At 35.7% G+C, this 16,185-nt stretch overlaps 1 protein-coding gene across 3 annotated transcripts in view; it reads right to left on the bottom strand.

Moving 5' to 3' along the window:
• The window catches only part of Prex2 (phosphatidylinositol-3,4,5-trisphosphate dependent Rac exchange factor 2), a 301,586-nt gene that overhangs the window by 172,874 nt on the left and 112,527 nt on the right, over positions 1–16,185 (bottom strand). For all 3 annotated transcript variants that reach the window (XM_076924369.1, XM_076924368.1, XM_076924370.1), the window contains exons 14-18: positions 14,117–14,192; positions 10,646–10,718; positions 7,341–7,483; positions 7,110–7,202; positions 4,609–4,757 (exon numbers count right to left, since the gene is read on the bottom strand). In XM_076924369.1, the coding sequence (XP_076780484.1) occupies positions 4,609–4,757; positions 7,110–7,202; positions 7,341–7,483; positions 10,646–10,718; positions 14,117–14,192 (534 nt within the window). The remainder of the gene's footprint in view (positions 1–4,608; positions 4,758–7,109; positions 7,203–7,340; positions 7,484–10,645; positions 10,719–14,116; positions 14,193–16,185) is intronic.

Here is a 16,185-nt window from a genome sequence, read left to right on the forward strand (position 1 = left end):
TAGAATGGAGGGAAATGACTAATCTATGCAGTTTAGGTGGTCATTTTCAAATAAAAGCATTAAGAATGGGAGTATTCTTGTGATGTCAGCTATTATAAGATGACCATAACTATTTACTGTCAAGGCACAATGCAGTGTATGAGCACATGTCTGCTGCTCATAGTAGGATGTTGAGAGTTTCTAAGAGCAATTAGCAGGTAGACTAGCTTGGGATGCCAGGACACAGCCCACAGTGTGTAAAGTGTCTACTAGAGTTTGGAGTTAGAGGAATTTTACTTTATAAGACCATATACATGCCAATTAATAAATGTTGTAAATTACAGGAGGATTTTTCCATATCAAATACCATTCTAGCTTATTTATGTTGTCTCTTAAAAAGCGAAGATAAGTTTTTCTTTAATATATGTGAATAGTCTAAGGACTTACTATGGGGAGAATATTAAGGAAAGTTGTACACTTCAAGTATATTAAAAGCAAACATGAGTATGTAATCTCTTAAAATATTTATTCATTTATTTATTCTCCCCCCTCTCTCTCTCTCTCTCTCTCTCTCTCTCTCTCTCTCTCTCTCTCTCTCTCTGTGTGTGTGTGTGTGTGTGTGTGTGTGTGTGTGTGTGTGTGTAGTCAAAGAACAATTTTCAGGAGTCTACACTGCACAGCTGCACTTAGGGAATGATTAGAAAACATGGGCCCAAGACTCTGAAGGCTCAGGATTTGTTCCCATCTGTTTAGACTTGATGTGATTAGCTCTGTGCTATATCATTTATTGAAATGTCTATGTAAGTAGATGAGTTATTCTAGGGTTAAATCGGGTAGCCATAGGGCCAATACTTATATTCACTAATAATTGTTCCAAATGTCTTTCAACCATTTCCTAAGGTATTTTATTGCTTTTAAATGCCTTAAATGTGTCAGCACATAGGCAACTAAGATAGCCTTACCCTAGTGGGGCTAGATAAAGACTGGGAAATGAACTATAATTATACATAGAGAGAAGACACTGCCGTGGTTCTTTGCTGCCCTCTAGCCCAATGCTCCCTGTGAGAAACTGTATTAACAAGCCACACTTATGCTTTCAGGACACTTAGTGCGTTACATTATGAGCTAAAGCACCCGTAACTATTAATGACTTAGCACTGTCAGAAAGGAATGTCCTAGAAAAAATCCAGCACATTAAAATGCAATCAGACTCAAGAGAAATATGACACATACTGAATGTGTGTGTTCTATATAATACTTTACATATAAAAGTATTTTAAAGTTAATAAGAATACCATTTATGGCTATCACATTTTCCTAAACTGTTAAAATAAACAATTATTTTTAATTTTTAAATTTTTAAAAATAATTTTTATTGGATATTTTATTTACATTTCAGATGTCATCCCTTTTCCCCATTTCTCCCCTAGAGACCCTCTATCCCATGCCCCCTCCTCCCTTTTGCTTTTATACCATTTTAATTACATGCAAGTATTAAGGTCTGTTCTAGGTTGAGAAACTAGCAATACAATAGATGCAAATAGTCAAGGAGCAAGCAGGACAATAAACACAAATAGTCAAAGAACAAGCAAGGCAATAAACAAAGTTTCATGAAAACTCCTGTAATCACTTTTTCTAAGAACTTATGAGGATGACCAGAATATCTGAGCCTAAGTCCCTGTCCTAACCCAAAGTCATTTTCATGTCTGAAGCCTACTTCCTTGTTTTAGCCTAAGGTTTAGATTCCTGCCTGAAATTACTTCTTGTTCTAGCCTAATGTCAGATTCCTACCTGAAGCCCAATTCCTTGTCCTTGGCCAACGTCAGATTCTTGCCAAGCAGCCCCCAAAACTCTCCACATCTCCTTCTTTTTCATTTCATAAACAACACTGAGCCTGTCTTAGGTTGTTCTGACAAGTATGCCTTCCTAACTCATTGTGGAATATGCATTATCAAAAGCAAAGCACTTTTGTCTTAGGTTGGTAAGGCTCTGTACAGTTAAACTATAACTCTGTCTAGGGACCCATTTTCAGTTTCAAGTCATGTCCTTTGCCTGCCAACATGCTGATGTTGTTAAAGACAAGCATTCATGAGATGGGCAGGAATAAAAGTATTCCCAGAACAAAAATGGCTAGCATGATCAAGCTATATATGCCATTCTTGAAGCTTCACCAAAATAGAAATACTGACCTCAGGCCCTGTGTAATTTTATCAGCAGTATCTGCTGCATCAACACTCAGCAGAGCAGCATTCTTTAAATTCATAAGCTCACTATGTAAAGTTAAAACATCTAGAGCAGTGTTAGAATTATGCCAAATACACTGCAAGTGTCTTTAAACTTTTTCCTAATTATAATGACTATCACTGTAAATTTTAGAAGTAACACAAATCCATTGGTATTTGGCATGAAACTCAAGACGGCTCCTTATTCTTAAACTCTGAACTTCCTTCCAATAATTTGAATAGAATAAAGAGCATCAATTGGGTGTTCCATTGCCTATCTAAATCCTCTTGTATACTCAACACATTAGTAACATTTTTTGCTAAATGATTAACAAAAGTAGCTCCCTTAAATTCTTGCATCAAAGCAATTGCAGGAGCAGTGGTGCTAGCAATTAATGTAATTAAAGCTGATATAGCAGCAATAATCAAGCCCACTACCCTCTTGCTTCTGCTTAAAGCCTGACTCATTCCTTCTAGTACTTGCAAGCTATTTTTAGAATACCAATCTTCTGTGATACTCAGAGCACTAAAACAAAAGCTAGTTGATAGACTTCCATAACTGACATGCTGGATTTCAAAACACAAACACAATTAGAAGGTGTACAATCACTGCAACTTACATTAAATACTATAGCAGAAACAAAAGTAATTTTAACTTGACAATTAAAAGAGCTTAACACGTGCACTAACACTTGCTTGAAATTCAGATCCTGTCCCAACTTTATCTCTTGCTCTTATAACATCACAGACAATTGCAGCTAACTTCCAAATATGTCTCAAAAATATCCAGATCCAGCCTTTCAAATGAAGACTGTTATTTCCAATATTGGATTGATTTCTAGACCAGTCCATGATTGAGTCTGAATAACTGGTCACATTTAAGAAAAATACAAGAGTCATATAAATTCTCTTTTTTATTCTCTGTTACACAAGGTCTAAAAACTTGAGGTAAGGCAGCTTGTCCCATCTGGGATATAGGCAAGCAAAGGTGAGTCAGGAACGTATTTTCAATACAGCTTCCCAGAAACAATCATTTTTAAATGACATCATTCATATTCATCTTAATATGGTTCCTTGTTTTAACTAATACAAATTTTAAAAAGGAATTCAGGGATAGCTCATTCACATGTTCTGTTAAATACTTTACATACATGTCATCTCAACCAGCTGATGCCACTGTTCATGACTAATCTGAGAAAGAAATACCAGATCACTAACAGAAATAAATTAGAAGTGCTCGCTTCGGCAGCACATATAATAAATTGGAACGATACAGAGAGAAATAAATTAGAGAATAAAAGCCAGTGAACTTCATGGGCATCAGTGTTTTAGCTAAAGACACTGCAGTAGAGCACAGCCCTATTCTATATGTGTATGATTATATTATGTATCAATACTTGGCACAAACAGCAATTGGTTTCAAAACAGTAGTTACTGTTTATTTAAATGTGGTAAGATTTTTTTTTAAAAAAATAATTTCTTCTAAAGAAATCTCTACTTAGAATTTTTTATAATAAATATCGTCATATTTCAGATATGTTGTCCCCAAAATGCTCATGTGTCAAGTGGTCTCATTATGGCAGCATTCTCTAGAGATAACTGGATCATGAGGGCACTGATTTCCTACCATGGCTGATCCATGCATGAGTTCATAGATGCTGGGTGAATAGTAACTATGTCCAGTTGGAGGAAATAAGATACTGGGATCATGCCTTTGAAGGTTAAGTCTTGTCAAGGGGCCCATTTTTTGATCCCTTTCCCTGCTTTCTGAACATCATTGGGTGAGAAAATTTTCAACACCATTCCTTTCTCTCATAAAATTGCAGAAGACTGAAACTTCTGCAATTACAAGTTAAAATAATCTTCTACTCTTTTATGTTATCTCAGCTACTCTGTCACAACAATGAAAGAGAAACACAAACATTGGAATTTTTCTAGTTATGTAAACAGAAGCAGAGAGAGCAACAGAGTTTTGTGTTGGTTTTGCATTAAGGGAAAAGGCAACTTACTAAGTATGTGCATGCATGGTATACCTTCTAAGTTTAATGTCATGCATATAAACAGTACATTATAGATTATGTATAATCAACAACACTTTCTATAGCTAAACATATAGTTCTTTGTTCTTGACTTTCAGGTATTCTATTAAATTAGTGTTCACTCAATCAAACTCACCATCACCCAGAATAGCAAAGTTTGGACACTAAAAGAAAAGTGTTATTGCTACCAACACCATTTAATTCAGGAGTGAGAACCTTTCACAATAATCAATTCTCTCTCATCTAGTGATCTGTTCCCACCATGCTGGAGAGGTATACATTTTGTATGCCATGGGAGCTCAGTGATAAATAACAACCTGAAGTTAGCGTTGCTACTCTGCGCATCCCTGTTCTGCTGTGTCACTTACTCCCTTGGCTTTGTGCTCACGAGGACTCTCAGTGGCTTTCTGCTATTTAAGCATGATTTCAGGAAGCAGTCAACTTCAGGAAAAGGTCTCAGAAAAACCAGGTCACCATTAATAGCAAAAATCTTCTTTCCAACTTCCATGCCAGCCATCTAAGGAGGAAGAAGCAAGAATAATAATTTAATGAATAGTTTTTCACAAAACCAAATCAGAGAAGGCTCAGCATGTACAGATTTGGACATGAGAACACATCTACAACAGCATTATACAAATTTATATAAAAGAACTATGGATGGAGTAAGAGTTATAATAATGTAGAGCATTATTATAAATAAGAATGCAGAGTCTTGTTGAAAGCATCCCTCCCCCAACCCTATGTGGGTTTTTCCTTAATACTGTATGCATCTTGGCTCTCTCTTGTTGTGGCAACAAAGCATTTAATTTAAAAAAAATTAAAAAAAAACTTGTCCTTTAACTTACAAACTAAGATAGATATATAATAGATAGATGGTAGATAGAGAGCTAAATAGATAGATAGACAATAGATAGATAGATAGATAGATAGATAGATAGATAGATGAGGTATACCTATCGATAGATAGATAGATAGATAGATAGATAGATAGATAGATAGAGATCTATCTATGTTTCTCCAGATATATATTTTATATATGATACAAATATTTGTATTTATATATTCTGTTTATATATTATATATAAATTTATGTATTTAATTCAGAAATTTTCATTGCATGAATATATAAACTTATCGACAACAACCAATTTGTATCTCGAGCCTCCATCCACATGAGTGTGCCTAGTACAAAGGAATGGAAGGACTGTCCAGGAACCTATACAAGTACAGCCCAACAATTGCAGGCCTTACCTAATGCAACATATTGAAAGAGGACAAGGATGACATTACCCCTACAGTACTCCAGATGTGCTAACCAGCAAGACTGTCCTCTGTCTTGAATTGCATTTACTTAATGAGACAGTCTTTTATCTATGGCAAAGTAAGATGATGCTCTACCTTAAGAGCAGCCTCTAAAAGTGTCTGGGAGAAGCATCCTCTCCTATAGAATTATTAACCATGGTCATTTGATGGTGAGATACACATACAAAATACAAATGGACCAAAGGTAATATATTTGCACTTGGAGTGCTTGATAGAAAGCTCTATTTTGCAAACTTTTGTTTTAGGGTGAAATAAAAGACCTTTACAATTAGTTTACACAGAGTACCACTGACCTTGCTATATCGATTCAAAATTATACTATTCTACTATTCTGTTCTACTATTGCAGTTCTTACATTTTTATGAAAGACCTGAATACTGAGGTGTTTTCTTAAGGTTATATACTTTTCAAGTTAGGTAGCAGGATAGTCTTTAAATCCTGTATCACTGTGATACAGCATTGGGAAGCTCAACAAGGAAGGAGAAGAAAGGAGGGAGGGAAGCAGAGAGGACAAGAACAGGGAGAAAGGGAAGAAGATGGAGGGAAGGAGAGACAAAGATAAAGACAGATACAGAGAGACAAAGAGACAGAACAGAGTTCGTGTGTGTGTGTGTGTGTGTGTGTGTGTGTGTGTGTGTGTGTGTGTTACGTGTACATGTATGTGCATACATGTGGCAGTCAAAGGGCAACCCTTGGTTGTTGTTGCTCAAATGATACCTACCTTGTCATCTCATTTCTCAAGATTGGTCTTTCATTGGCTTGGTAATCACCAAGCAGCCTAGGATAACTGGCCTGTAACTGCAGGAATTCACCTATTTCTACCTCCCAAACATAGGATTACAAGCCTACACACCACATGTAATACAACACAACATTTTTGTTTTGTATTATCAAACTCAGTTTTTTATGTGTATACAGGAAAATCATCCAAATTCCCAGCTCAGAACAGAGAACATTATCTGCTTTTTACATGTCTATAATCCTAGAATCTAGAGTGCTACCTAATATATAACTGGTATTGAATGAATATTTTTCAATGAAGGAGTCAATGATCAGAGGAGTCTACTGTTTAAAAACATAGTGATGTGAAAAGGTGCCAATTAGAATTAATTCAATGAGAAAGTCCAAGTATTTGCTTTAATGATGGAAATTACATTTATAGAAAAGACAACAGAAGCAGGAGATAGAAGATATTGCCTTTAGTTGAACAGAAGAGCCATCTGGTAGACCTAGAACAACAATTACACCCTACACAGTTTCCAAAAAATTCTAGGATGCATTGCATGATTGGGACAATCCTGTAGACACAAAACGCATCACTTGGGAACTCTTTGATTTGGAGCTGTAGATCTCTGAAATACTAGCTCCTCCCATCCCCAATCATCACTAAGAAACATTCCCAGCTGCTACACACCCAGCACTACAACAGAACCTCAGTATATAACTGTTCAGAGATAGTATCTTCAATAAACACATAGCTATTAATTTCAATTTGATACCATATTGCATAATGACAAACTTTACCAAAAATGCTAATTTACATTACCTCAGCATTTGACCCCTTTTCCACTAACTTTATTATTGGAACTTTGTTTTTGTCTTCCAGCCCAAATCCATAGCTGCCTTCGTTAGATTTAATCTGAAATGTAAAATTCTAATATTATTGATAAAGAACGAGGAGGACTTTACAATGAAATGCATTGAAAACATCAACATGTTACTGTGTTCTTGTGCTAATCACTACAGCAGAAGGAAACATAAGGTGACAGCAGCTTACCAACAGTGACTTAGCTATGACATTCTCTACAACCTTCAAGTCATGTTTCATAAGCCTGTGTTTCATATTTGATCCTTCCATTTCCTCATCAGCAAAAAAGCGGAAAAGCAGAGGCTCGTCTTTGAATTCACTTTTTTCTAGGACTAAAGAAATGGAGAGATTCAAATAACTTCAGTAAACTCAAATCCCAAGCTTCTTTTCCACACCAATACACACTCAGGAAATTCTTGTCAACCATGAGCTCAGTTTTGGATTCCTAGAACAAGGTCTCCCACAGACACACCTCAGATTCCTTCAATGACCTATGCCTACCTTTACTGTAAATTATTGTTAACTGCTGGATTTTCCATTTTAAAATGAGTAGCATTTTTTCAATGTTGAATTTTTTAACCTTCCATTGTCCAAATGCAAATCAAAATTTAAGGAAGAAAATACAATAACTCTTGTGATGGTTTGTATATCCTTGGTCCAGAGAGTGGCACTATTAGAAGATGTGGCCCTGTTAGAATAGATGTGGCCTTGTTGGAGTAAGTGTGTCACAGTGGGTGTGGAATTTAAGATCCTCATCCTAGCTGCCTGGAAGAGAGTATTCTGCTAGCAGCCTTCAGATGAAGATATACAACTCTCAGCTCCTCTGGCACCATGACTGCCTGGATGCCAACATGTTCTCGCCTTGATGATAACAGACTGATCCTCTGAACCTGTAAGCCAGCCCCAATTAAATGCCATCCTTATAAGAGTTGCCTTGGTCATGGTGTCTATTTACAGCAGTAAAACCCTAACTCAGACAACTCCTAAATCTCATGCACACTCAAGATAAAAACATAGGGCATTTTCTACATTCAAAAAATAAGCCTGCTTAATGCTCTGCATCTTTGTGGGAAAATTCAACTGGGTTGGATAGTGTGATAGCGATTCTCTGTTGTCAACTTAACTATGTCTGGAATGAACTACAATCAGATATGGAGGGCACACTAGTGATCCAGATCTTGAAGCTGGAAAACACAGGCTTTTGATCCAGATCCAGGAGACAGAGGCAAGCAGATCTCTGAGTTCAAGGTCAGCCTGGGACAGAGCAAGTAAAGAACACCTTAGGTCCACATGTGGTATCTGGGCCATACCTTCTGCTTACATATGGACAATGGAAGAAGGAAGGATTTCTTCTTCCTTGCCTGCTTGCCAGTACAGTGTTTTGGAACCTGCTTCTTCAGGATTTCAGTTTATACAGAGTACTAGCTGGAACAACTAGCCTCCTGGGACTGAATTTCCCATTCAGGGGTGCCCATTGTTGAGTTAGTTGGACTGCAGGCTATAAGTCATTCCAATAATATCCCTTAATATGGAGAGACATTCCATAAGTTCTGTGACTCTAGAGAACCTTAACTAATACACATAGTAGCTTTTTATGTGAGCAACTCCTGCTGAGTGGTCACAGTTGGTCCAACACTTCAAATTAGAATATGTCCTCTGGGTAAAATGTGATTTTAGTTTCCATGAGTTGCTAGGTCTTCTGTATTTCACAGCTACATTCCCAAATAATCTTATTTCTGCAAAGGTCAACTTCATCTCTTTTATCCAAATGTTAAATTAACATGTTTAAATATCTCCCTAAGAGCCCTAGTATAAACTGGTAACATGCAGTGTATGTTGGTATATGTTTTGTTAGCTTTGTTTACATTGCAGGTAAATACAGATAATAAGAATGTATTTTGAATATGATCTTGAAGGCCACCAATATGCTTGAGAAGAGAAATCTGTATTTCTCATTTCTTGTCATTAGTACCTTGTAGTGTCTTGTGGGGACAAGGTGACCCTCGGTAATGGAATGGCTGTGGTCCCAGGGCACGTAACTGTGTGATGAGTCAATTCTGAGTGTGGAAATTAGAATTACCTGAAGTCTCTGCATATTAGTTTTCTCGTCTGCAAAATGAAGGTCAAAGAACTCTTCCTCCTGCCTTCGCTACAACGAAGTGCTGTGTGTGAACAGCTTGGCATATGTCAAACAACCCAAGAGGACATTCTATTTCATCGTTTTGACAGAGTTCCAGCAAATAATGTGGAGCAGATGGTGCATGGGTGATCTTTGGACAGAAGAGCATCTGGTAACATGGTGACAAATGAAGCTGCCCACCATACAATAAACAGTAACACGAGCCACAGTGAACAACAGAAAGGAAAACCACTTTGGGCTCAGTTAAGTTTTGCCTCCATGATCTAATTGTCTTCCGGAAGATCACGTGATATCTCCTCGAAGCAATTGGCCCGTAACAGGCAAGAGAAGCACCAAGAAATTCAGGCTGGGGACTGTTTTCATTTTCAGCTGAACTTTTGCTGTCACGTAATATTTTGCAATAAATGCTTATGTAAATGATTGTCTGTTGCTTTGGGTTAAAGAGAAAAATAATTGACGGGTGTCCATTGGATTTTATAATTCTAATTTCTTAAAATATTATAATTTCTTCCATCAGTAGTTTGCTCTCCATGGACTAATGTTTCTTTATCTTAACACTTCTGGTAATCTAGACATAAGGACATGAGTCAGAATTCTCTTACAAGCATGTGATGAGAAAGGATACCTCCCAAAGGGCTGTAACTGGTGTTCCTTTTTCATACAGGTATTGATAACCTTCTGAAAGTAGTTGATGAATGAAGTGCTATCAACCAGATGTTGAAAAACACATTGCATTTGTAACTAAAAAGAGACTGCTTGCATGCACCGTGTAAGATTACATAGATAGATGAGGAACTCTCATTATTTTGATAAATATTTGAAAAATAAAAATAAAATGCTACTGTTTACTGATTTTTGAAGGTATCAAGCAGAAAAAAATTGTAATAGACTAAAAAATTTATTTCCAAAGATTTAGTTCTATAAGATGATTTTGAGTACGATTACGTAAAATGAACAATAAATACTAAGCATACATGCTGTTATCTAATCATTCCGCTAGACACATTCAGGCAAGATCATGAGCGTTCATATAAAATAAATTCAAAAAGATATATAAGATTTTTAAAAAGAAATAAAACTTCTAAGTCATGTCATGGCTCTTTTGAAGTCAACAACAACAACAACAAAAAAGAGAGAGAGAGAAAACGTAGAAAAACTGGTAGATAACAGCAATGTGCCACAGAAATGGCACTAGTCGTGAAACCAGTTGCAAATGTTGAGACTCATCTGAGACCTATGGCAAGAGCCAGACAGGTTATCTTGACCTTAGTGGATCACTGAGACACTCCCAAAGTCCCAAGAGGAACCAAAACAATGAGATCCATGTGTGAAATCTGAGGGTAAGAGTTCCTACCGTGATGCATAAATCCATTGTCACAGAGCCCAACAGCAAATATCATTGCCTCTTCCCTGGTACGGCAATCGCCCTGTTAACCAGAAAAAAAATCATTGCATGGTGATTGACAAATGGAGGGTTTATTGAGCCTGAATTATAGTTTAAGAAATATCTCCCACACATTACATCATGTCTCTAGTTCTTTCCTTAGCACATAAGTACTTTACCAAATCTACTCTCATTTTAATTTTATTTCTACTTTTTGGTGTCTCCTGTTCCATTATCTAAATTAACATCTTTTTTTTCTGGAGTCAGTCCAACATCAGCTATTGCAGAACTCAGCTGTACCACACAGGAATGCTATGTTCTAAAGTTAGAGAGGCTTCTTAATAACCAAGATGAAAGTATCCCCTTGGGCTTTCAAGATCTTTCAGTCTTGGTTTTTCTCAACTCCAGCATCACTTTCCAGTTTCAGACTTATCTCTTTTCTTTAGTTAGTTCAGTTTCCTACAACTGCCTAAATTCAATCAGTGTCATGATCACCTTCAGTAATGTAATGCCAATACATACAATCTCTTTTTCCCATCTATAAAACACCAAGATAAACTGTACCTTCAGTTGTGACAACTGTAATTCTGTTATCCACCAAAGCAAACTGACTATGTACCTGCAGATATGCATCATATCTTCAGCAATCCAGGTATTTGATAATTTTATGAATTCATTTGAAAATATACATTTGTTCATTTCTAAATATCACATCAAGTTAAAAATACAACACATTAAAACTCTCAAACAAAAGCCATTTTCTTTCCTTCCAGTAATTTGGATCTTGTGAAAGATTTGATTACTTAAAAAGTAGTACCTAGTTAAGTATCATTATCTAATTTGGTTAGGAAGCTTAATCAGCCTGATTCTCTAGTGTACAGAAAAAGACCCTGAGCCTAGCTGGAGGAACCATGAGGACCTCTGTGGAAAATGATGCTGAAGAAGAATTTTACAGAAGATTAAAAATGAGCTCAAATGAGTACCAACTTCTCAAAGGTAAGAACCCACCTGCATGTGTCCTGATGTTTTATTTCAGTAGCTATTTAAAGGGTTAGGGTGAAAGCTTTAGCTGATTTGATTATTTAAATGTTATATCTACCAGACTAATATTTCATTAAATAAAAAGGTGTATAAGTATAATCAGAGATACTGTATTGATCCTACATCTTTTAAAAGTCCATTTGGGTCTACTTAGATCTGGGTAGCACTGAAGAAAGTGCAAAAAAAAAAAAATGCTCAGATGGGATAAAACAAGAACTTGTCTAATTAAAAAATATAAATGTTTCCTGCACATTACACATAAACAAATCCCAAGATGATTTAGTAATACATCAACATACTTATCCAGTAAGGAGTTATCTCTGTGGAATAAGGCAATAAACCATTATAATAAAAGCATCAGTCTAGCAAGTGAGAATGTATTCAGAACAGAACAAAGTCATTGCATTTTCTAAGATGGTATCACTCACATATCACAGACATCTACAGTATCCAGAGGTAACTCACAGCAGCCTAAGGACTGATGCACTGTAGCTAACTCTAACTGTTTAACCATGCTGTCCAAATCCAGTGAGTACGAATTAGTGTACGGTTAAGTCGTATTCAAGTCTGGGTATAAAGGGAGCCTTACTTTGTCTCTTCTCCTAAATTCAGCACTTCAGATTCCCCCTTACCATCCCGTTACTATGTCGCTCCCAAGGCAGCCCATGATCTTGAAGCTCAGCATTAAGAGCTAGAAAGTCTGCCTTAAACATACTCATTTACCAATATGAGAATTATGAAGCTGCAGGGACCGATGTAGGAAGCCATGAATGGCTATTCTACGACCAGGTGATCAGCTGAAAACACTGCACTCTAGAAAGGGAGTTACATGTCCAAGCTTGTCTCAGTTTTAGCAGAGCTGGCAGCAAATGCTGGTTGCTTGAGACAACCTCCTGGGAGTTTCAGACAATTAAGTAACAAATACTTTGTTTCATCATGTTTCAGATAAAATAGGATAACAGAGTTATCCTATTTTACTTAAATGTTAAAAAATACAAGAACTGTCTCCCCTAAAGTTAATAACTGCCTTTTTGCTTTAGAATTTAAAGGTTGATTTGGCATCACATTTTGCTTCAAACCCATTTCCTCAGTCTTCCCCCAATTACCACATATCATATGGGCTCATGGTATTTCTAGAGCAGCATGAATTCTGTGAAAAAGTCTCTTACTGAACAAAGAACCAGGCCAGCTGCACACATGACCAACAGTATTAAAGTATTAGAAGCTATCATACTAGAAAGCTACTGGACATGTAATTCAGGGTCCTCTCAAACTCACTTTGATTCCTCTAAGACAGTAACTTCTCACTGTAAAAGTTTATACTCAATGAAATACAAAAACAGGTAACACTGAAGAGTTTAGAAATCAACACTAAACAAAGAAATCTCAAACTGTATATATGTATATGTACACATATATACCCTGTTTATATATTATTATACATATTAAATTAGATATCTAACTGAAAATGTTGATTCATTTCATTTTTTATATTTAAACCCATATATTCAATTTAAATATTTAATAAATTTAATATTTAATATTTTATTACATATTCAGAAAAGAAACAAGAATATTTTAATTCAAACAAAAGAGTGAGGCTGCTTATGAAATTGACTTAAATATTTACATATAACAATTGCATTTCGGGCTGGAGAGATGGCTCAGCGTTTAAGAGCACTGACTGTTCTTCCAGAGGTCCTGAGTTCAATTCCCAGCAACCACATGGTGGTTCACAACCATCTGTAATAGGATCCAATACCCTCTTCTGGTATTTCTGAAGAAAGCAATGGTGTACTCATATACATTAAATAAATAAATAAATAAATAAATAAATAAATAAATAAATATTTTAAAAAATGCATTTCAACCAAGCAACCCCCTGCCCCAGGCAGCAAGTTCAGTTCAAGTGTATATCACATTTTCATAGTGTCTTGAGTTTAGTCAGCAGAATATATCCAAGCATTTCTTAGTTGACCTATCAAGAAAATAACTACATAATCTTTATTTGAAAAGCTATTGTGATATGTTATACATGTGAATTTGTTTTACTTATAAGCATTTTTTTTACTTATAAGAATAAATTTTCTCAACCCCAGCTATCAGCATTAAGATCCAAATAATCTGAGCAACAGTGAGTATACCATCTGCACTTCACAGACAATACAGCTTGTATTATACACGCCCAGCCAGTATCAGAGAAAATGAGATGGGAGAGTAGAATCATTTGTGAGGAGTAATAAACAGATAGTTTAAAACAAATTAATAGAAAAAGCATGCAACATAACTAATCTTCACTGATAATCAAATTATGTTTGATGGTTGGTTTTATTTGTTTTTGTTAGTTTGCTTGTTTTTTAAGAATGAAGGAAGCTGGGTGACATCTGTCGGCCTCCTTACCTGTGCAATTAACCAGTCTATCAATTTGTTCGCCATGACGACAGATTTGTAAGTTCTTAAATGGTAATCTTTATCCCTATTAAAAAAAAAAAAAAAAAAGAAAAAGAAAAAAGAAAACACAGGTGTTAAATAAGAGACTAAGTAAGCCCAGTCAAGTCCTTCCATTCAGTATCAGTGTGCAGAGAAAAATCTACCAGTGAGCTTTCAGCCAGCCAGTGTATGTATAAATAAGAGAAATAAACAAAGAATGTATCATACAAAGATCTATCAATATACAAAGAGAGGTCTGACCCGTCAAAATACTACAATAGAGCATTTTTTCTTTCACATGTTTTTACACAAAAGATTATTCTTCTATTAAATGTGATGGTGATCCAGCTAGAAAAATGGCATCTTTAGATGAATAACAAAATAAAATTTCTACCCCTAAGTCATGGCTACTAAAACTATCCTCAAAGTGTGGAGAATAGAGTAAGAATATTCTTGTCTCTATATTCTCCAAGAAGAGAGGGGATGTACATGTACTTATTCACAGGATCTCTGTAAAGCTTGCTGGCCCAAAGAAGGTACAAAAAGACTGCATAATCTGTCTAAGCAAAGCATGGAACAATGAAGCTACACACACACACACACACACACACACACACACACACACATACACACGTGCACACACACCTGGGAATTGGGGCATTGACTGGCTCTCTCAGCAACCTCTTTTCTGCTCAGTAGACTTTCCTGGCCTGAGAAATCATTCAAAGTTCATTGAAAAACTGACTGTCATAACCAGTCCTGTGCACTAAGGCAGAATATACAATTGATTCCATTTTGTAGGTCCAGATAAGAGAGAATGAGTAAAATGACAGTCCTTGCAAAATGTCAAACAAACAAGCAAAGGTGCAAGCTGCTAATAGCTCGAGGTGACTAACAAATCCTGCCTCTATGTCCTGTCCTTTAGCCTCTGTCAGTAATTTACTATTGATCTCCATATCCTCTATCCACATGCACATAAAGCTCTCTGAAGTGTGATTGAAACTTCTGGCCTTCAGTAGGTGAACTGCTTTCCTCAGGAATCAAATTCATCTTCCTTTCTTTTGAGTCGACTGTCAACTTCCTAAAAGCTATCACCTTTCACCTTGATTTCCAGAAGCATCATCAGGAAAGAATGAGCTAGTCATGGGCCAGATGTGGGTGTCTGGTTCCTATCAGCAAGAAATTTTTCTCCATAAATTAAATTCATACATATTAATGAGTAACTAGTATACAGTACATCTTTTTTATGTTTTAATTCCATATATTTTCTCATACAACACATAAATAATGGTCATTTCTAGCCAAGAAATAATTCCTTCCTATTGGTTCCTAAGGACTGTAACTTTCTTGATATAAAATCTCATACAGCAATAATAATAATAATAATAATAATAATAATAATAATAAAGATAATTTTTAAAATGTATTTTAAACATATTTTCATGCACATATTTATATACATACAGGTGACATGAAGAGTTGGCTATTATTCTTTTCTATTTAATTAGCAGAAAAGAACAAACATCCTTGCTAAGTATTTAATATTAATTTATTCAAAACATATAAAAGGGATTTACAGCAGCAGTGCATTATAAAGTCACACTTTCTTATAATTCTTTCCCAACTTTACACTGTGAAGCCTGCTGCTAAAGTAGACATTTATTCAAGAAAACTAGGTAGGAAGACATTCAATTCTTCTGAAGAAGCTACTCACAATCTTTATATGGTGTAAAAGAGAATTTCAATATTCAGACACAGCAACTCCTGGAAAAAGTATCTATCTTCTATTTATCTCATCTATGAATCCATGTATCTACTTGGCCATCCTCTATCAATCATTTATCTACCTATCAATTATCTATCTATTTATCAACTATCTATCAGTCTTCATTCTGCCTATCTATCTATGCAGCATGTTAGAATGATATCACATATGTAAAATAAAAGTCTGCTTACAAACACTTAGATTTTATAGCCATTACTAAAACATACATTTACATTTATTCACTTCAAAAATGGACCATGCATTTGTTTTAAAA

The sequence above is a fragment of the Arvicanthis niloticus genome, chromosome 25, assembly GCF_011762505.2.
Source record: "Arvicanthis niloticus isolate mArvNil1 chromosome 25, mArvNil1.pat.X, whole genome shotgun sequence".
NCBI lineage: Eukaryota > Metazoa > Chordata > Mammalia > Rodentia > Muridae > Arvicanthis > Arvicanthis niloticus.